This window comes from Anomaloglossus baeobatrachus, chromosome 1 (genome assembly GCF_048569485.1).
Source record: "Anomaloglossus baeobatrachus isolate aAnoBae1 chromosome 1, aAnoBae1.hap1, whole genome shotgun sequence".
Classification (NCBI taxonomy): domain Eukaryota; kingdom Metazoa; phylum Chordata; class Amphibia; order Anura; family Aromobatidae; genus Anomaloglossus; species Anomaloglossus baeobatrachus.
In genome coordinates this window covers 655691772-655714619 of record NC_134353.1, presented here as the reverse complement: position 1 = coordinate 655714619, position 22848 = coordinate 655691772, and the positions used below count along the sequence as shown (strand labels likewise).

Sequence of the window (22848 nt, the reverse complement as noted above, 5' to 3'; positions counted from 1 at the left end):
ACGTCCAAAAGCAGTCCCTGGGTGGGTAAAAGAATACCTCGATAAAAAGAGCCGAAACAACGGCCCCCTCTTACAGGTGGGCAACCGCCGCCTGAAGGACTCGCCTACCTAGGCTGGCATCTGCCGAAGCATAGGCATGCACCTGATAGTGTTTTGTGAAAGTGTGCAGACTCGACCAGGTAGCCGCCTGACACACCTGCTGAGCCGTAGCCTGGTGCCGCAATGCCCAGGACGCACCCACGGCTCTGGTAGAATGGGCTTTCAGCCCTGAAGGAATCGGAAGCCCAGAAGAACGGTAGGCTTCAAAAATCGGTTCCTTGATCCACCTAGCCAAGGTTGATTTGGAAGCCTGTGACCCTTTATGCTGGCCAGCGACAAGGACAAAGAGTGCATCCGAGCGGCGCAGGGGCGCCGTACGAGAAATGTAGAGTCGGAGTGCTCTCACCAGATCTAACAAATGCAAATCCCTTTCACATTGATGAACTGGATGAGGACAAAAAGAGGGTAAGGAGATATCCTGATTGAGATGAAAGGGGGATACCACCTTGGGGAGAAATTCCGGAACCGGACGCAGAACCACCTTGTCCTGGTGAAACACCAGGAAAGGGGCCTTGCACGACAATGCTGCTAGCTCAGACACTCTCCGAAGAGAAGTGACTGCTACTAGGAAAACCACTTTCTGCGAAAGGCGTGAGAGAGAAATATCCCTCATTGGCTCGAATGGTGGTTTCTGAAGAACCATCAGCACCCTGTTCAGATCCCAGGGTTCTAACGGCCGCTTGTAAGGAGGAACGATGTGACAAACCCCCTGCAGGAACGTGCGTACCTGTGGAAGTCTGGCTAGGCGCTTCTGGAAAAACACAGAGAGCGCTGAGACTTGTCCCTTAAGGGAGCCGAGCGACAAACCCTTTTCCAGTCCAGATTGAAGGAAGGACAGAAAAGTGGGCAAGGCAAAAGGCCAGGGAGAAAAACCCTGAGCAGAGCACCATGACAGGAAAATTTTCCACGTCCTGTGGTAGATCTTGGCGGACGTTGGTTTCCTAGCCTGTCTCATAGTGGCAATGACCTCTTGAGATAATCCTGAAGACGCTAGGATCCAGGACTCAATGGCCACACAGTCAGGTTGAGGGCCGCAGAATTCAGATGGAAAAACGGCCCTTGAGACAGCAAGTCTGGTCGGTCTGGTAGTGCCCACGGTTGGCCGACCGTGAGATGCCACAGATCCGGGTACCACGACCTCCTCGGCCAGTCTGGAGCGACGAGGATGACGCGGCGGCAGTCGGCCCTGATCTTGCGTAACACTCTGGGCAACAGTGCCAGCGGAGGAAACACATAAGGGAGCTGAAACTGCGACCAATCCTGAACTAAGGCGTCTGCCGCCATAGCTCTGGGATCTTGAGACCGTGCCATGAACGTCGGTACCTTGTTGTTGTGCCGGGACGCCATGAGGTCGACGTCCGGCACCCCCCAGCGGCAACAGATCTCCTGAAACACGTCCGGGTGAAGGGACCATTCCCCTGCGTCCATGCCCTGGCGACTGAGATAATCTGCTTCCCAGTTTTCCACGCCTGGGATGTGAACTGCAGAGATGGTGGAGGCCGTGGCTTCCACCCACATCAAAATCCGCCGGACTTCCTGGAAGGCTTGCCGACTGCGTGTGCCGCCTTGGTGGTTGATGTATGCCACCGCTGTGGAATTGTCCGACTGAATTCGGATCTGCTTGCCTTCCAGCCACTGCTGGAACGCTTTCAGGGCAAGGTACACTGCCCGTATTTCCAGAACATTGATCTGAAGTGAGGACTCTTGCTGGGTCCACGTACCCTGAGCCCTGTGGTGGAGAAAAACCGCTCCCCACCCTGACAGACTCGCGTCCGTCGTGACCACCTCCCAGGATGGGGGCAGGAAGGATTTCCCCTTCGATAATGAAGTGGGAAGAAACCACCACCGAAGGGAAGCTTTGGTCGCCTGAGAGAGAGAGACGTTCCTGTCCCATTTGCGTAGGATGTCCCATTGAAGAGGACGCAGGTGAAACTGCGTGAAAGGGACTGCCTCCATTGCTGCCACCATCTTCCCCAGGAAGTGCATGAGGCGCCTCAAGGGGTGTGCCTGACCTTGAAGGAGAGATTGTACCCCTTTCTGTAGTGAACGCTGCTTGATCAGCGGAAGCTTCACTATCGCTGAGAGGGTATGAAACTCCATGCCAAGATATGTCAGCGATTGGGCCGGTGTCAGATTTGACTTTGGAAAATTGATGAGCCACCCGAAACTCTGGAGAGTCTCCAGAGTAGCGTCGAGGCTGTGTTGGCATGCCTCTTGAGAGGGTGCCTTGATCAGCAGATCGTCCAAGTAAGGGATCACCGAGTGACCCTGAGAGTGGAGGACCGCTACTACAGTAGCCATAACCTTGGTGAAAACCCGTGGGGCTGTTGCAAGGCCGAACGGCAGTGCCACGAACTGCAGGTGTTCGTCTCCTATGGCGAAGCGCAAGAAGCGCTGGTGCTCTGGAGCAATCGGTACGTGGAGATAAGCATCTTTGATATCGATCGATGCAAGGAAATCTCCTTGGGACATTGAGGCGATGACGGAGCGGAGGGATTCCATCCGGAACCGCCTGGTCTTTACGTGTTTGTTGAGCAGTTTCAGGTCCAGGACAGGACGGAAAGACCCGTCCTTCTTTGGGACCACAAACAGGTTGGAGTAAAAACCGTGACCCTGTTGCTGAAGAGGAACAGGGACCACCACTCCTTCTGCCTTCAGAGTGCTCAGCGCCTGCAGAAGAGCCACGGCTCGCTCGGGAGGCGGGGATGACCTGAAGAATCGAGTCGGGGGACGAGAGGTGAACTCTATCTTGTAACCGTGAGACAGAATGTCTCTCACTCAACGGTCTTTTACCCGTGGCAGCCAGGTGTCGCAAAAGCGGGAGAGCCTGCCACCGACGGAGGATGCGGATTGAGGAGGCCGAAAGTCATGAGGAAGCCGCTTTGGTAGCGGCACCTCCGGTGGTCTTTTTAGGACGTGACTTAGACCGCCATGAATCAGAGTTCCTTTGATCTTTCTGAGGCCTTTTGGACGAGGAGAATTGGGACCTGCCCGCGCCCCGAAAGGACCGAAACCTCGACTGCCCCCTCCTCTGTTGGGGTATGTTCGGTTTGGGCTGGGGTAAGGATGTATCCTTTCCCTTGGATTGTTTGATGATTTCATCCAAACGCTCGCCAAACAATCGGTCGCCAGAAATTGGCAAACTGGTTAAGCGCTTTTTGGAAGCAGAATCTGCCTTCCATTCCCGTAGCCACAAGGCCCTGCGGAGTACCACCGAATTGGCGGATGCAACCGCCGTACGGCTCGCAGAGTCCAGGACAGCATTAATAGCGTAAGACGCAAATGCCGACGTCTGAGCGGTTATGGACGCCACCTGCGGCGCGGAAGTGCGTGTGGCTGCGTCAATTTGCGCTTGACCTGCTGATATAGCTTGTAGCGCCCATACGGCTGCGAATGCTGGGGCAAAAGAAGCTCCGATAGCTTCATAGATGGATTTCAACCAGAGCTCCATCTGCCTGTCAGTGGCATCTTTGAGTGAAGCCCCATCTTCCACTGCAAGTATGGATCTAGCCGCCAGTCTGGAGATTGGAGGATCCACCTTGGGACACTGAGTCCAACCTTTGACCACGTCAGGGGGAAAGGGATAACGTGTATCCTTAAGGCGCTTAGAAAAACGCTTATCTGGACAATCATGGTGATTATGGACTGCCTCTCTGAAATCAGAGTGGTCCAGAAACATACTCGGTGTACGCTTGGGAAACCTGAAACGGAATTTCTCCTGCTGAGAAGCTGACTCCTCCACCGGAGGAGCTGAGGGAGAAATATCCAACATTTGATTGATGGACGCAATAAGATCGTTCACTATGGCGTCCCCGTCCCGAGTATTTAGATTGAGAGCGGCCTCAGGATCAGAATCCTGATCAGCTGTCTCCGCGTCATCAACCAGAGATTCCCCCCGCTGAGACCCTGAACAATATGATGATGTCGAGGGAATTTCCAAGCGAGCTCGCTTAATCGGTCTGGGGCTGGGGTCCGTGTCAGATCCCCCAGCCTGGGATCTATGAGATACCCCGGGGGGACATTGTTGGTCCAACTGAGGGGGGCCAGGGAACAATGATTCAACAGTGTCCCTGTGCTGAGATACCGGTCTGGACTGCAAGGCTTCTAGTATCTTAGCCATAGTTTCAGAGAGTTTATCCGTAAAGACTGCAAACTCCGTCCCTGTCACCTGGATAGTGTCAGCAGGTGGCTCCCCCTGGGCCCCTCTTAGCAGAGGCTCCGGCTGAGTAAGTGCAGCAGGGGCCGAGCAGAGCACACAATGAGGGTCAGTGGAACCTGCCGGTAGCGGCGTCGTACATGCGGCGCAGGCAGCATAGTAAGCCTGTGTTTTGGCACCCCTGCCTTTTGTGGGCGCCATGCTATTGTCTTCCCTGAGCAACACAATAGGGTATATAGCCAGAATCAACTGTGCACCATACAGTGTAAAGTATATACCATAAACATATAATTTATAATTACACTTCTGCACAATGGGGCTAGCACCACAGGTGCTGCTTACCACCCGCTTAAGCGGTTGTGAGGCCACCAGAATCCCTGCCTGGGTCTCCCAGAATTTGTCCCCCTCTGCAGCGTCCGAGGAGCTGACAGGAATGGCTGCCGGCGTCCTGAGGAGAGGAGGGAGCCGTGGGCGTGACCCAGAAAGTGCGGGAACTGGTGCCCCACTGTGCACAGTGAGGGGGATGGAGTATGCAAAGCATGCTCCAGCCCTCATTGCTGCTCGTCTGTACAGCGTCCCGCCCTTCACCTGCCTGTCAGGGCTGGGGGCGGGAGGAAAAAAGACTAGGCCGCAAAAGCCGGGGACTCGAGTAATAAGCGCGGCCGCCGTATAAGCGCGGCCGGCGCGGAAGTCCCCGGCGCACTACAAGTCCCAGCCGCGCCGCAGTGTTAACCATGGCAGCGGCGGTCAGCGCGGTAGTCCCCATACACAAACACACTCAGCGACGCTGAGTGTGTAATGGCACATTTAACCCGGTCAGCGCCGCGGTCCCCGGTGCACTAGCACACCCAGCAATGCTGGAGTGTTGCTGTGCGCGGTCCCCACGGGGACACAGAGTACCTCCAAGTAGCAGGGCCATGTCCCTGAACGATACCCGGCTCCTATCCAGCAGGCTCCACAGGAGTTGTGGATGAAGCACGGTCTCAGTGCCTGGAGACCGATAGGATCCCACTTCACCCAGAGCCCTAAGGGGGATGGGGAAGGAAAACAGCATGTGGGCTCCAGCCTCCGTACCCGCAATGGATACCTCAACCTTAACAACACCGCCGACAAGAGTGGGGTGAGAAGGGAGCATGCTGGGGGCCCTATATGGGCCCACTTTTCTTCCATCCGACATAGTCAGCAGCTGCTGCTGACCAATCTGTGGAGCTGTGCGTGCATGTCTGCCTCCTTCGCACAAAGCATAAAAAACTGATGGGCCCGTGATGCACGGGAGGGTGTATAGGCAGAGGGGAGGGGTTACACTTTTAAAGTGTAATACTTTGTGTGGCCTCCGGAGGCAGAAGCTATACACCCAATTGTCTGGGTCTCCCAATGGAGCGACAAAGAAATTATAAACAGGTTTAAAGTAAATTCAATCCGAAGGAATATCGGAGAACTGAAACCATTCAACATGAACAACATGTGTACACAAAAAAACAGGGGCGGGTGCTGGGTCTCCCAATTGGAGCTAGAAGAAAAGGAATTTACGGTAAGTAAACACAATTCCCTTCTTCTTTGTCGCTCCATTGGGAGACCCAGACAATTGGGACGTCCAAAAGCAGTCCCTGGGTGGGTAAATAATACCTCATAATAGAGCCGTAACGGCTCCGTCCTACAGGTGGGCAACCGCCGCCTGAAGGACTCGCCTACCTAGGCTGGCATCTGCCGAAGCATAGGTATGCACCTGATAGTGTTTCGTGAAAGTGTGCAGGCTCGACCAGGTAGCTGCCTGACACACCTGCTGAGCCGTAGCCTGGTGCCGCAAGGCCCAAGACGCTCCCACGGCCCTGGTAGAATGGGCCTTCAGCCCTGATGGAACCGGAAGCCCCGAGGAACGATAAGCTTCGAGAATTGGTTCCTTGATCCACCGAGCCAGGGTTGATTTGGAAGCTTGTGTCCCTTTACGCTGGCCAGCGACAAGGACAAAGAGTGCATCCGAGCGGCGCCGTACGAGAAATGTAGAATCTGAGTGCTCTCACCAGATCTAACAAGTGCAAATCCTTTTCACATTGGTGAACTGGATGAGGACAAAAAAAAAAGGTAAGGAGATATCCTGATTGAGATGAAAGGGGGATACCACCTTAGGGAGAAATTCCGGAACCGGACGCAGAACCACCTTGTCCTGGTGAAACACCAGGAAAGGGGCTTTGCATGACAGTGCTGCTAGCTCAGACACTCTCCGAAGTGAAGTGACTGCTACTAGGAAAAACACTTTCTGCGAAAGGCGTGCGAGAGAAATATCCCTCATTGGCTCGAACGGTGGTTTCTGAAGAACCATCAGCACCCTGTTCAGATCCCAGGGTTCCAACGGACGTTTGTAAGGAGGGACGATGTGACAAACCCCCTGCAGGAACGTGCGTACCTGTGGAAGTCTGGCCAGGCGCTTCTGAAAAAACACAGAGAGCGCAGAGACTTGTCCCTTAAGGGAGCCGAGTGACAAACCCTTTTCCAGTCCAGATTGAAGGAAGGACAGAAAAGTGGGCAAGGCAAATGGCCAGGGAGAAAAACCCTGAGCAGAGCACCACGACAGGAATATTTTCCACGTCCTGTGGTAGATCTTGGCGGACGTTGGTTTCCTAGCCTGTCTCATAGTGGCAATGACCTCTTGAGATAATCCTGAAGACGCTAAGATCCAGGACTCAATGGCCACACAGTCAGATTGAGGGCCGCAGAATTCAGATGGAAAAACGGCCCTTGAGACAGCAAGTCTGGTCGGTCTGGTAGTGCCCACGGTTGGCCGACCGTGAGATGCCACAGATCCGGGTACCACGACCTCCTCGGCCAGTCTGGAGCGACGAGGATGGCGCGGCGGCAGTCTGCCCTGATCTTGCGTAACACTCTGGGCAACAGTGCCAGCGGAGGAAACACATAAGGGAGTTGAAACTGCGACCAATCCTGAACTAAGGCGTCTGCCGCCAGAGCTCTGTGATCGTGAGAACGTGCCATGAATGCCGTGACCTTGTTGTTGTGCCGAAACGCCATTAGGTCGACGTCCGGCATCCCCCAGCGGCAACAGATCTCCTGAAACACGTCCGGGTGAAGGGACCATTCCCCTGCGTCCATGCCCTGGCGACTGAGAAAATCTGCTTCCCAGTTTTCCACGCCCGGGATGTGAACTGCGGAGATGGTGGAGGCCGTGGCTTCCACCCACATCAAAATCCGCCGGACTTCCTGGAAGGCTTGCCGACTGCGTGTTCCTCCTTGGTGGTTGATGTAAGCCACCGCTGTGGAGTTGTCCGACTGAATTCGGATCTGCTTGCCTTCCAGCCACTGCTGGAACGCTTTTAGGGCCAGATACACTGCCCTGATCTCCAGAACATTGATCTGAAGTGAGGACTCTTGCCGAGTCCACGTACCCTGAGCCCTGTGGTGGAGAAAAACTGCTCCCCACCCTGACAGACTCGCGTCCGTCGTGACCACCGCCCAGGATGGGGGTAGAAAGGATTTCCCCTTTGATAATGAAGTGGGAAGAAGCCACCACCGAAGGGAAGCTTTGGTTGCCTGAGAGAGGGAGACGTTCCTGTCGAGAGACGTCGGCTTCCTGTCCCATTTGCGTAGGATGTCCCATTGAAGAGGACGCAGGTGAAACTGCGCGAAAGGGACTGCCTCCATTGCTGCCACCATCTTCCCCAGGAAGTGCATGAGGCGCCTCAAGGGGTGTGACTGACCTTGAAGGAGGGATTGCACCCCCGTCTGTAGTGAACGCTGCTTGTTCAGCGGAAGCTTCACTATCGCTGAGAGGGTATGAAACTCCATGCCAAGGTATGTCAGCGATTGGGCCGGTGTCAGATTTGACTTTGGAAAATTGATGATCCACCCGAAACTCTGGAGAGTCTCCAGAGTAGCGTTGAGGCTGTGCTGGCATGCCTCTTGAGAGGGTGCCTTGACCAGCATATCGTCTAAGTAAGGGATCACCGAGTGACCCTGAGAGTGGAGGACCGCTACTACTGTAGCCATGACCTTGGTGAAAACCCGTGGGGCTGTCGCCAGGCCGAACGGCAGTGCCACGAACTGAAGGTGTTCGTCTCCTATGGCGAAGCGCAGGAAGCGCTGATGCTCTGGAGCAATCGGTACGTGGAGATAAGCATCTTTGATATCGATCGATGCAAGGAAATCTCCTTGGGACATTGAGGCGATGACGGAGCGGAGGGATTCCATCCGGAACCGCCTGGTCTTTACGTGTTTGTTGAGCAGTTTTAGGTCCAGGACCGGACGGAAAGACCCGTCCTTCTTTGGGACCACAAACAGGTTGGAGTAAAAACCGTGACCCTGTTGCTGAAGAGGAACAGGGACCACCACTCCTTCTGCCTTCAGAGTGACCAGCGCCTGCAGAAGAGCATCGGCTCGCTCGGGAGGCGGAGATGTTCTGAAGAATCGAGTCGGAGGACGAGAGCTGAACTCTATCCTGTAACCGTGAGACAGAATGTCTCTCACCCAACGGTCTTTTACCTGTGGCAGCCAGGTGTCGCAAAAGTGGGAGAGCCTGCCACCGACCGAGGATGCGGTGTGAGGAGGCCGTAAGTCATGAGGAAGCCGCCTTGGTAGCGGCACCTCCGGCGGTCTTTTTAGGGCGTGACTTAGACCGCCATGAATCGGAGTTCCTCTGATCCTTCTGAGGCCTTTTGGACGAGGAGAATCGGGACTTGCCCGCACCCCGAAAGGACCGAAACCTCGACTGTCCCCTCCTCTGTTGGGGTATGTTTGGTTTGGCCTGGGGTAAGGATGTTTCCTTTCCCTTGGATTGTTTGATGATTTCATCCAATCTCTCACCAAACAAACGGTCGCCAGAAAATGGCAAACCGGTTAAGCACTTTTTGGAAGCCGAATCTGCCTTCCATTCCCGCAGCCACAAGGCCCTGCGTATTGCCACCGAATTGTCGGCTGCAACCGCCGTACGGCTCGCAGAGTCCAGGACAGCATTAATAGCGTAGGACGCAAATGCCGACGTTTGAAAGGTTATGGACGCCACTTGCGGCGCAGACGTACGTGTGAGTGCGTCAATTTGCGCTTGACCCGCTGAGATAGCTTGGAGTGCCCATACGGCTGCGAATGCTGGAGCAAAAGACGCGCCGATAGCTTTATAGATGGATTTCAACCAGAGCTCCATCTGTCTGTCAGTGGCATCCTTGAGAGAAGCCCCATCTTCCACTGCAACTATGGATCTAGCCGCCAGTCTGGAGATTGGAGGATCCACCTTGGGACACTGAGTCCAGCCCTTGACCACGTCAGGGGGGGAAGGGATAACGTGTATCCTTAAGGCGCTTGGAAAAACGCTTATCTGGACAAACTCGGTGTTTCTGGACTGCCTCTCTGAAGTCAGAGTGGTCCAGAAACATACTCGTTGTACGCTTGGGAAACCTGAAACGGAATTTCTCCTGCTGAGAAGCTGACTCCTCTACTGGAGGAGCTGCGGGAGAAATATCCAACATTTGATTTATGGACGCGATAAGATCATTCACTATGGCGTCCCCATCAGGAGTATCAAGGTTGAGAGCGGCCTCAGGATCAGAATCCTGATCAGCTACCTCCGCTTCATCATACAGAGAGTCCTCCCGCTGAGACCCTGAACAATGTGAAGATGTCGAGGGGATTTCCCAGCGAGCTCGCTTAGGCGGTCTGGGGCTGCGGTCCGTGTCAGAGACCTCACCCTGGGATCTATGAGACACCCCGGGAGGACATTGTTGTTCCAACAGAGGGGAACCAGGGGGCAATGATTCCACAGTGCCCCTGGTCTGAGATACCGGTCTGGACTGCAAAGCTTCTAGTATCTTAGCCATAGTCTCAGAAAGTCTTTCAGTAAAAACTGCAAACTCCGTCCCTGTCACCTGGACAGTGTTAGCAGGTGGCTCCCCCTGGGCCACCCTTAGCAGAGGCTCCGGCTGAGCAAGTGCCACAGGGGCCGAGCACTGTACACAATGAGGGTCAGTGGAACCTGCCGGTAGTGAAGTCTTACATGCGGCGCAGGCAGCATAGTAAGCCTGTGTTTTGGCACCCTTGCTTCTTGTGGACGCCATGCTGTTGTCTCCCCTGAGCAACCCAGGAGGGTATATAGCCAAAAATCAACCGTGCACCATACAGTGTAAAGTATAGCCTATAATCATATAATCTATAAGAACACTTCTGCACAAGTGGGGCCAGCACCTCAGGTGCTGCTTACCGCCCGCTCAAAGCGGTTGTGTGGTCACCAGAATCCCTGCCTGGGTCTCCCAGAGCTTGTCTCCCCTCTCCAGCGTCAGAAGAGCTGACAGGAATGGCTGCCGGCATCCTGAGGAGAGGAGGGGGCCGTGGGCGTGCCCTAGAAAGTGCGGGAATCTGGTGCCCCACTGTGCACAGTAAGGGGGGTGGAGTATGCAAAGCATGTTCCAGCCCTCAGTGCTGATGTCCTGTACAGCGTCCCGCCCTTCCCCTGACTGGCAGGCCTGGGGGCGGGAAAAGAATGAGACTAGGCCGCAAAAGCCGGGGACTAAAGTTATAAGCGCGGCCGCCGTATAAGCGCGGTCGGCGCGGTAGTCCCCGGCGTACTAACAGTCCCAGCCGCGCCACAGAGTAAACATGGCAGCGGCGGTCAGCGCGGTAGTCCCCAGTAAACTAACACACTCAGCCACGCTGCAGTGTGTGATGGCACAAGCGCGGTCAGCGCTGCGGTCCCCGGCGCACTAACACACCCAGCAATGCTGGAGTGTTTCTGTGCGCGGTCCCCACGGGGACACAGAGTACCTGAAAGTAGCAGGGCCATGTCCCTGACGATACTCGGCTCCTTATCCAGCAGTCCAGGAGCTGTGGATGGAGCACGGTCTCAGTGCCTGGAGACCGATTAGGATCCCACTTCACCCAGAGCCCTAAAGGGGATGGGGAAGGAAAACAGCATGTGGGCTCCAGCCTCCGTACCCGCAATGGATACCTCAACCTTAACAACACCGCCGACAAGAGTGGGGTGAGAAGGGAGCATGCTGGGGGCCCTGTTAAGGGCACTCTTTTCTTCCATCCGACATAGTCAGCAGCTGCTGCTGACTAAGCTGTGGAGCTATGCGTGCATGTCTGCCTCCTTCGCACAAAGCATAAAAACTGAGGAGCCCGTGGGAGCACGGGGGGTGTATAGGCAGAAGGGGAGGGGCTTTACACTTTTAGTGTAATACTTTGTGTGGCCTCCGGAGGCATAGCTATACACCCAATTGTCTGGGTCTCCCAATGGAGCGACAAAGAAAGAATGACTAGTCTTTTGCGGTCCCTGGCTTGTTACTCCTCACCCCACTCCAGGTGACTGACAAGTCTCTCCCATCCCATGAGTCGACATAGCGAGAGACCTGTCAATCACCTGGAGGGGGCGGGTAGATGTTGGATGGGTTCCATGTCGGACTAGTCATGTCTCTCCCTATGATCCATGGTTGGCTTTCCAAACTATGCTTTCTCTGAAATTATGCAGTGTTTCATAGTAAGACAAAACATACCTGACTGCAATTACGCCAGACTGCGATTTATGCGTTCTGGGGTTCAGGCAGGGGGGCGACTATTTGTATATCCAGTTTTAAAATCGTTAAACTGAACTTTTTTAAAAAACAAACAAAAAAAAACAAACTAAACAAATGCACCTTACTTGAATAGTGCCTTTCTGAGATCCACAATATGTGAAGTACAATATGTGACCTATGATTTAGTGTATGCTACCATATATACTTTCATCATTTTTTCTTTGTAGGTCTCTGGGTGTAAATTCCTGAAGTTTGCCTTTGTTGTTGGGTGTATTTAGTTAATATGACTAAAATACATAAACGGAAAGTGAATAATAAACAAGATTCCGTCTTACTTCATCCATATCTTGCACTTGAGTATCCTGATCCATTTGAGAAGATTCTTCGTTCTTGCCGTCTTTCACTTCCTCTTCATCATCAGATTCTACCTCCATCTCCACTTCTTCGCTTTCTCCAAACTTCTCGTATCGTTCTTGGATTAAAATACGAGCACCCAGTTCTTCAGGTGTTGTGGGAGGAGGAAAGTTGCCTTTAAAAAAGAGAATTTTGTTTACTTACCGTAAATTCTTTTTCTTACAGTTCCGTATTGGGAGACCCAGACCATGGGTGTTTAGCTTCTGCCTCCGGAGGACACACAAAGTACTACACTTAAAAGTGTAGCTCCTCCCTCTGAGCTTATACACCCCCTGGTAGCCAGTCCCAGCCAGTTTAGTACAAAAGCTGAAGGAGAATAGCCACCCACAAGTAGAACAGAGCAAGAGCCGGAACAGCCGGAGACTCTGTCTTGACAACAGCCGGTGATAACACACGGAACAAGAAAATTGCCAACGGGCAACAGGGAGGGAGCTGGGTCTCCCAATACAGAACTATAAGAAAAAGAATTTACGGTAAGTAAACAAAATTCTCTTTTTCTTTATCGTTCCTTTGGGAGACCCAGACCATGGGACGTTCCAAAGCAGTCCATGGGTGGGAAATAAACAGAAAAACTAAGAAGTAGGCAGAACCTAACTTCACAAGTGGGCGACAGCCGCCTGAAGGATGCGTCTGCCCAAGCTCGCATCTGCCGAAGCATGAGCATGCACTTGGTATTGCTTCGAGAAGGTATGCAGGCTAGTCCAAGTGGCAGCCTGACAGACTTGTTGAGCCGTAGCCTGGTGCCTGAAAGCCCAAGAGGCACCGACAGCTCTGGTCGAGTGTGCTTTGATCCCCGGCGGGGGAGGCACCTGAGTACTCTGGTAGGCGTCCGAAACGGTCGATCTAATCCAACGGGACAAGGTCGGTGTAGAAGCAGGGAGACCCTTGCGCCGCCCTGTGGTTAGCACAAAAAGAGAGGTGCACCGCCTAAGCGCAGCGGTGCGAGACACATAAATCCGGAGAGCACGCACCAGATCTAGAGAATGCAGCGCTTTTTCAAAGCGATGAACAGGGGCCGGACAGAAGGACGGTAAGGAAATGTCCTGGTTAAGGTGGAAGGGAGAGACCACCTTAGGAAGAAAGTCCGGAGTCGGACGGAGAACCACCTTGTCTTGGTGAAAAACTAAAAAAGGTGACTCCTAGGAGAGCGCAGCCAAATCAGAGACTCTCCTGAGAGAAGTTATGGCAACTAGAAAGGCCACTTTCTGAGAAAGCCGATACAAAGAAACCTCCCTAAGAGGCTCAAAAGGGGGTTTCTGCAATACCGTGAGGACCAAGTTAAGGTCCCAGGGATCCAAGGGCCGCCGATAAGGCGGAATGATGTGAGACGCGCCTTGCATGAAGGTGCAGACCTGAGACGCCGCTGGAACAGTACTGACAGAGCTGAGACTTGTCCCTTGAGAGAGTTGAGGGACAGTCCTAGCTGCAGACTGGACTGTAGAAAAGACAGAAGGGTCGGCAAAGAGAATGGCCAAGGAGGATGGCCGGAAGAGCGACACCAGGACAGGAAAATTTTCCAAGTCCTGTGATAGATCTTGGCGGAGGAAGACTTACGGGCCCGAGTCACAGTGGAGATGACCTCAGGGGGAATACCAGAAGTCGTCAAAATCCAGGACTCAAGAGCCACGCCGTCAATTTGAGGGCCGCAGAATTCGGGCGGAAAAACGGACCTTGCGAGAGTAGGTCTGGACGGTCCGGAAGATGCCACGGCATCTCTACGGACAGTTGGAGCAGGTCCGGATACCAAGCTCACCTGGGCCAGTCCGGTGCAATGAGGATGACTCGACGGCCCTCCATTCTGATCTTGCGCAGGACTCTGGGCAAGAGAGCTAGAGGGGGAAACACGTAGGACAGACGAAACTGGGACCAGTCTTGAACCAGAGCGTCCGCGGCGAAGGCCTGAGGATCGTGGGAGCGAGCCACGTAAACAGGAACCTTGTTGTTGTGACGGGATGCCATTAGGTCCACGTCCGGAGTGCCCCATTTGCGGCAGATTGACTGAAACACTGCCGGGTGCAGGGACCACTCGCCACCGTCCACGCATTGACGGCTGAGATAATCTGCCTCACAGTTTTCCACGCCTGGGATGTGGACTGCGGATATGGTGGACTTGGAGTCCTCCGCCCATTGAAGGATGCATTGTACCTCCATCATTGCCAGGCGGCTGCGTGTCCCGCCTTGGTGATTGATGTAGGCAACTGCTGTTGCGTTGTCTGACTGGACTCGAATGTGCCTGCCCGCCAACAGGTGGTGAAAAGCTAGGAGAGCTAGAAACACGGCTCTGGTTTCCAGCACATTGATTGAAAGGGCTGACTCGGACGGAGTCCAAGTGCCCTGTGCTCTGTGGTGGAGATATACCGCTCCCCAGCCGGATAGACTGGCATCCGTGGTGAGAATCGCCCAGGACGGGGCCAGGAAGGAGCGCCCTTGGGACAGGGAGAGGGGCCGAAGCCACCACTGAAGAGAGCTCCTGGTCCGTGGCGACAGAGCCACTAACCTCTGTAAGGAGGAAGGCCGCTTGTTCCAACAGCGGAGAATGTCCAGCTGCAGAGGGCGCAGATGGAACTGGGCAAAGGGAACAGCCTCCATGGACGCCACCATTTGACCCAGCACCTGCATCAGGCGCCTGAGGGTATAACGGCGGGGCCGCAGCAGAGAGCGCACCGCTAGCTGGAGAGACTGCTGTTTGATTAAGGGCAACTTCACAAGTGCCGGCAATGTCTCGAACTGCATCCCTAGGTACGTGAGACTCTGGGTCGGAGTCAGAGTGGATTTGGGAAGATTGACAAGCCACCCGAATTGGGCTAGAGAGTGGCGAGAGTGAGCGAGACACTCCGCTGACAGTCTGCGCTGGATGGAGCCTTGACTAGAAGGTCGTCCAGGTAAGGAAGCACTGCCAACCCCTGGAGGTGCAGGACCGCAATCACTGCCGCCATGACCTTGGTGAATACCCGAGGGGCAGTGGCTAACCCGAAGGGGAGAGCCACGAATTGGAAATGATCTTCTCCTATGGCAAAACGTAACCAACGCTGGTGTGAAACTGCGATTGGCACATGTAGATAGGCATCTCTGATGTCGATGGACGCCAGGAAATCCCCTTGGGTCATAGAGGCAATGACTGATCGCAGAGACTCCATGCGAAAATGCCGCACCCGAACATGCTTGTTGAGAAGCTTGAGATCCAGGATGGGCCGGAAGGTACCGTCCTTTTTGGGAACTAGGAAGAGGTTTGAGTAAAAACCCCTGAACCGTTCCCGAGTGGGAACTGGTACAATCACTCAGTTTGCCTGCAGGGATGACACGGCCTGTGAGAAGGCGGCGGCCTTGGAGCAGGGGGGAGTTGAGAGAAAAAAATCTGTTGGCGGGCTGGAAGAGAATTCTATCCTGTAGCCGTGAGATATGATATCTCTCACCCACTGATCGGAGACTTGTTTTAACCAAGCGTCGCCAAAGTGGGAGAGCCTGCCACCGACTAAGGACATGGCTGGAGCGGGCAGAGAGTCATGAGGAGGCTGCCTTAGTGGCAGAACCTCCTGCGGTCTTCTGCGGACGCGCTTTTGGGCTCCAGTTGGATTTCTGATCCTTAGCTGAGTTAGCGGACGAGGCGGAGGGCTTAGAGGACGACCAGTTGGAGGAACGAAAGGAACGAAACCTCGATTGATTCCTACCCTGGGCGGGTTTCCTGGTCTTGGTTTGTGGCATGGAAGTACTCTTCCCGCCAGTAGCCTCCTTAATAATTTCATCCAGCTGTTCACCGAACAGTCGGGAACCAGCAAAAGGGAGCCCAGCAAGAAACTTCTGGGAAGAAGCATCTGCCTTCCACTCTCGAAGGCACAAGATCCTGCGAATAACAAGGGAATTAGCTGAAGCCACCGCAGTGCGGTGAGAAGCCTCTAGCATGGCAGACATGGCATAAGATGAAAAAGCTGAAGCCTGAGAAGTTAAGGCAACCATCTCAGGCATAGATTCCTTGGTGAGGGAATGCATCTCCTCTAGGGAAGAAGAGATGGCCTTGAGAGCCCACACTGCTGCAAAAGTCGGGGAAAACGCGGCCCCCGCAGCTTCATACACAGATTTGGCCAGAAGGTCAATCTGACGGTCAGTGGAATCCTTAAGTGAGGTGCCGTCAGCCACCACAACAACGGTCCGGGCTGAGAGCCTAGACACCGGAGGGTCTACCTTTGGGGAGTGCGACCACTCCTTGACTACCTCAGGTGGAAAGGGAAAACGGTCATCAGAACGCTTTGGAAAGAGTTTGTCAGGACAGGCCCTGGGTTTGGTCACAGCGGTCTGAAAACTGGAGTGGTTAAAGAACACACTCTTTACTCTCTTAGGCGAGGTAAACTGATGCTTTTCTGCCAGAGAGGGTTGCTCCTCTGAGACTGGCGGATTGAGATCCAGTACAGAATTAATAGAAGCAATCAAGTCACTAAAATCTGAGTCACCCTCTGAGAGATCGACGGGGTACATAGCCTCCGAGCCCCCCATGAGGGCATCCTCCTCATCTTGAGAGTCAGCTCTTGAGTCAGAGCCGCGGGATGAGGAGGGGGAGGAAACCCTGCGCCTTCTTTTAGAAGGACGGGGTCTAGGACCTGATGATGAATCCTCCGTGAGCTCTGATGGACGGAGGTCAGAGGATAGGGATCCTCTGGCAAGAGTATTAGAGGCACCCTGTGAGGAGGGCTGATGCATATTCATCAAAGTCCTGGACAAAAGTCCCATGGACTCAGCAAATGACTGGGATATGGACCTAGAAAAGGACTCTACCCAGGCCGGGGGTTCAGCCACAGGTGCAGAAGCAGCCTGAGAGACCACTGGGGGTGAGACTCCAGGCTGTGGCACCGCCAAGTTAGAGCAAACATCACAATGTGGACAGGTTCTCGGCTCAGGCAGCAGGAGCTTACATGCAGTGCATACAGAATAAAGCTTTGGAGCCTTGCTCCTTGTGTGAGACATGCTGCTGGAGTGGGGGCTTTGCAAGAGAATGAACCCCAGGGAGAATATACAGAGGTGCACAACCGGAGACCGGCTGTGGCTTACCAGACCGCTGGAAGCAGTTTTGTGTACCCTCCAGATCCCGAAGCCCGGACCCCCAATGCGCAGCACCTCAGCAGGGATGCAGAGTGCAGACAGGCCCAGCGCAGAGTGAACTCTGCCTGAGAAATGGCCGCCGGAGCGAAGAGAGGGGGCGGGACTAGGGGGCGTTCCTGTAGGGGAGCGGGAACTGGAGGGCCATAGACCTGCAGGAGAGGAGACACGCCCCAGCAGTGGGGAGTGTCCCTCCCCTGTGCAGAACGGCCGCCGGGAGGAGCCGTGCCTGTCCCTCTTGCATGGGGAATGTTAACAGAAACTAGGCCTCCGGCAAAGCCGGGGCCTAAATTTAAGCGGCGAGGCCGACGCGCAGGCACCATCGGCGCGGTTCTCAGGTGAAAGCTAGAGAACCCGCCGGAAATGTCAAAATAAACACATTCAGCAAACTCTCCCCATACAATAAAGAACAGGGACCCCCAACACAAACGTCTCAGGTACTTAGCTGCTGAAACGCAGGGCCAGGTCCCTTGGGATGAGTGCTCCGGTCCAACAGAATGCTCAAGGGGCTGTGGATGGAGACCGTGCTGGCTCCCACTTCAAGCCAGAGCCTAGGAGGGATGGTGAAGGAGCACGGCATGTAAGGCTCCAGCCTTGAAAATCAACCTTAACAACACCGCCGACACAGTGGGGTAAGAAGGGACATGCCGGGAGTCCAGACGTGGACCCGCTTTTCTTCAATCTCTTTCCAAAAAACAAAAAATCATAGGAGAATGCATGTGTGGATGTATGCCTCCTGAACACAAAGCAATAAACTGGCTGGGACTGGCTCACCAGGGGGTGTATAAGCTCAGAGGGAGGAGCTACACTTTTAAGTGTAGTACTTTGTGTGTCCTCCGGAGGCAGAAACTAAACACCCATGGTCTGGGTCTCCCAAAGGAACGATAAAGAAATACAAATTCAAATTCAAGTTACTACTAATATTCCCAGTTTACATTAATACCACAGAACACACCCAAAGTTTGTTTTTTGGCAAAGCAATAAAATAACTTCTGAAGTTCTCCAATACTTTGTTTAGTCTGTGTCTAGTAATTCGGAAGAAAACAAGTTATTCATAAATTCTAGATCAATTACAGGCAGCAGCTCTTCTTCAGCCATCTCTCCACATACAAGTACATTATATCACAGGACCACATTATGCCATATACCATGAACAGACGCTATACAGGCAGTTTGAGATAACAGCACAGAAGACCACAACATTGCTTTGGATGAAAAGGGCAATATTCTGGAGTTAGGAACATGGTAGTAAAGTGAGGCACCGGGTGATATGCCCAGATATGCCAAGTGTGCAAGAATTACACAGGTGAGAAATGAAGTGCAATATTGATAAAATACAAAACTTTATTGATTAATTGTATTTTATCAATATTGGACTTGTGCCACATTCTTTCTCTGTTGAATATAGTATCACAGTGGTATCCTGGCACTCTTAATAAGGTTGGGGAGTGACCTATATATTAAAGGTAAGAGATGAAGTAAACAGAGCATCTTATAAGGAATGATCTCGCCTTCCTTGTTAAAAAAACAACTAACTTAATTTTATGAAAAAATCCTGTTCCCAAGAATGCAAGGACTTCTATTCTATAGTGGGTACCTACTTGCCCATGGTACCAGTCACCCTGCGATCTTAAAGTGACTGGTCAGTAAGATAAGTAATGTTCGCTGCTACCAGGCTCCGTGCTTTAGAGCCCACCAGATCACCAAGTCCGACCAGCTTCAGTGGCCTTGGGCTTCTCTCATTCTGCAGAGACAAAGCAGTCTGTGCTAGTAGCCTCCAAGAGAGAAGATATCGGAGTGGCGGTCAGATAGGGGGAGTAGGACGACAGGGAGGATTTTAAAATTACAAACTTTTTATTTAATTAAAAAAAACCTCTAATGGCCACTATGCGTTTCAGCAGCTGATTGCCATCTTCATCAGGTGGTCACCTGATGAAGACAGCAATCAGCTGCTGAAACGCGTAGTGGCCATTAGAGGGTTTTTAAATTAAAGGTTTGTAATTTTAAAATCCTACCTGTCGTCCTACTCCCTAGCGATCCTATCTGACCACCACTCCAATACCTTCACATACCATCATCCCCATGAGGGATTAACGGCAGGAGCAGCTCTGGGAGCGTCGAGGATCCACAACAGTTACCAGGACCCACGGTTGCTGTGACACCGGGTTCCTATGACTGCACAGAACCTGCAGTGACATACTTCCGAGTGCTCGCGGTCACGTGACCAACCCGGAAGGATTTGCTCCACTCTGTTCCCCAGGATTTCAGACAGCTCCAGGCTTCAGCGGGACCCCGTGGATCCTTTATTGCAACAACTGGGGTTCTGCACGGGTGCACAACCTTTTGAGGTGAGCAGCCTCCGGGCATTACCATAATCCCCTTCACCACCGGGTGCTACTCAGCGCATCTCCCCCTCTCTTTAGTAGCCTCCAAGAGGACATAATTCACCATGCCACCAATCCAATATGCCAATTTTTAGAAGCACAAAGCCACTCTGCAAAGCTAGAAGCCAGGAGTACTGTGCTCCTGAAGAAAATGGGTTAAGACAACCCCCTTAAAACACTCAGGATCTGTATGCCCACTTTTCATACTTAGTTTCTCTCTTACCTTGTTCATTGGGTTGGAAGTCAACGATTTCCACTACGACAAAATCATGCCAATCTATTTGTGCATAAGCAACACGCTCTCTTTCCTTCTCTTCCTCCTCTTTTTTTCTCTCCCGCTCTTGAAACTTTGCCCACTCTACACGGTAACGAACCTGAATAATTTAAAATTACCAGATCTTAATCTTAAATGCTACTCAAACATAAAGCATAAATATGCTTTTTTTTCTATATCTTCCCAGAAGCCTTAACACATGTAATAAGCAGTTTTTGATAACAGTTCCATTAAAGAGGTTAGATTAACTTCTTAAATGGGTAAAATTGCAAATTCTTGATTAAAAATGTTTTCAAAAGCAGAAGGACCTTTAGTTTTAGTTTACTCCCCAATGCCTAGGTTACCAACCACCTCTGCAGTCTATACAGTGGCTGGTTTCCCTAGGCAAGGAGTGAGGCCATCAATTAAGCTAGTCCATATGGATTGCTGGAACTAGCCAGATCTAGTGCTTCTATGCTTTCAATACTACAGACGCAAAAGCTTGTAAAGTGGGAGAGTGCACAGCTTAGGCCAGAGTCACACTTGCGAGTGCCTCGCGTGTAACTCGCGCAAGTCTCTCGTTGAATCACCCGGCACGGACTCACTCTCCTGACAGGAGCGGGTCGGTTGCATGTATGTCTATGCAGCTGAGACACTCCTGTCTGGAGAGTGTGAGTGCATGCCGGGTGATTCAACAAGAGACTTGCGCGAGTTACACGCGATGCACTCGCAAGTGTGACTCTGGGCTTAGAACAATGCCGTAACCATTCTGTGGGTCTGAATTGTCAATCTTTAGAAGCCCACCACCTCCCGGCAAGGTGGGAGACAGCAGCGGCGTGGTCTTGAGAGGAAAAAAAAAAAAGAAGAAGGATTAAGCAACTTGAAAGGAAGCAATCATCAGAAAGAAGGGAATTTTGTTTACTTACCGTAAATTCCTTTTCTTCTAGCTCCTATTGGGAGACCCAGACAATTGGGTGTATAGCTTCTGCCTCCGGAGGCCACACAAAGTATTACACTTTAAAAAGTGTAACCCCTCCCCTCTGCCTATACACCCTCCCGTGCATCACGGGCCCATCAGTTTTGGTGCCAAAGCAGGAAGGAGGAAACTTATAAATTGGTCTAAGGTAAATTCAATCCGAAGGATGTTTGGAGAACTGAAACCATGAACCAAAAGAACAATTCAACATGAACAACATGTGTACACAAAAGAACAAACAGCCCGAAGGGAACAGGGGCGGGTGCTGGGTCTCCCAATAGGAGCTAGAAGAAAAGGAATTTACGGTAAGTAAACAAAATTGCCTTCTTTGTCGCTCCATTGGGAGACCCAGACAATTGGGACGTCCAAAAGCAGTCCCTGGGTGGGTAAAAGAATACCTCGATAAAAAGAGCCGAAAACAACGGCCCCCTCTTACAGGTGGGCAACCGCCGCCTGAAGGACTCGCCTACCTAGGCTGGCATCTGCCGAAGCATAGGCATGCACCTGATAGTGTTTTTGTGAAAGTGTGCAGACTCGACCAGGTAGCCGCCTGACACACCTGCTGAGCCGTAGCCTGGTGCCGCAATGCCCAGGATGCACCCACGGCTCTGGTAGAATGGGCTTTCAGCCCTGAAGGAATCGGAAGCCCAGAAGAACGGTAGGCTTCAGAAATCGGTTCCTTGATCCACCGAGCCAAGGTTGACTTGGAAGCCTGCGACCTCTTACGCTGGCCAGTGATAAGGACAAAAAGCGCATCAGAACGGCGCAGTGGCGCCGTGCAAGACACGTAGATCCGGAGGGCTCTCACTAGATCTAACAAATGCAAATCCTTTTCACATTGGTGAATTGGATGAGGGCAAAAAGAAGGTAAGGAGATATCCTGATTGAGATGAAAAGTGGACACCACCTTAGGGAGAAAGTCCGGGACCGGACGCAGAACCACCTTATCCTGGTGAAATACCAGGAAAGGGGCTTTGCATGACAGCGCTGCAAGCTCTGACACTCTTCGGAGTGATGTAACCGCCACTAGAGATGCCACCTTCTGCGAAAGACGTGATAGAGAGACATCCCGCAGCGGCTCGAAGGGCGGTTTTTGAAGAGCCCGTAGAACCGTGTTGAGATCCCAGGGTTCCAGCGGACGCTTTTAAGGTGGGACTATGTGGCAAACTCCCTGCAGGAACGTGCGGACCTGCGGAAGCCTGGCTAGACGCTTTTTGAAAAAACACGGAAAGCGCCGATACTTGTCCCTTGAGAGAGCCGAGAGACAAACCCTTGTCCAATCCAGATTGAAGGAATGAAAGAAACGTGGGTCAGGCAAACGGCCAGGGGGTAAACCCCTTCTCAGAGCACCAGGCTAAGAAAATCCTCCAAGTTCTGTGATAGATCTTGGCTGACGTTGGTTTCCTGGCCTGTCTCATAGTGGCAATGACATCTTGAGATAACCCTGAGGACGCTAGGAGCCAGGACTCAATGGCCACACAGTCAGGTTGAGGGCCGCAGAATTCAGATGGAAAATGGCCCTTGAAACAGTAAGTCTGGTCGGTCTGGGAGCACCCACGGTTGACCCGCCGTGAGGTGCCACAGATCCGGGTACCACGACCGCCTCGGCCAATCTGGAGTGACGAGGATGGCGCGGCGGCAGTCGGACCTGATCTTGCGCAACACTCTGGGCAGCATTGCCAGAGGAGGGAATACATAAGGCAGTTGAAACTGCGACCAATCCTGAACTAAGGCGTCCGCCGCCAGAGCTCTGTGATCCTGAGACCGTGCCATGAATGCCGGGACTTTGTTGTTGTGCCGAGACGCCATGAGATCGACGTCCGGCGTTCCCCAGCGGCAACAGATCTCTTGAAACACGTCCGGGTGGAGAGACCATTCCCCCGCGTCCATGCCCTGGCGACTGAGAAAGTCTGCTTCCCAGTTTTCTACGCCCGGGATGTGAACCACGGAGATGGTGGAGGCTGTGG

At 52.9% G+C, this 22848-nt stretch overlaps 1 protein-coding gene across 2 annotated transcripts in view; it reads right to left on the bottom strand.

Moving 5' to 3' along the window:
- SF3A1 (splicing factor 3a subunit 1) overlaps nt 1–22848 on the bottom strand; it is an 88490-nt gene that overhangs the window by 41334 nt on the left and 24308 nt on the right. For both annotated transcript variants that reach the window (XM_075319957.1, XM_075319958.1), the window contains exons 6-7: nt 19876–20026; nt 12102–12295 (exon numbers count right to left, since the gene is read on the bottom strand). In XM_075319957.1, coding sequence (XP_075176072.1) covers nt 12102–12295; nt 19876–20026 — 345 coding nt within the window. The remainder of the gene's footprint in view (nt 1–12101; nt 12296–19875; nt 20027–22848) is intronic.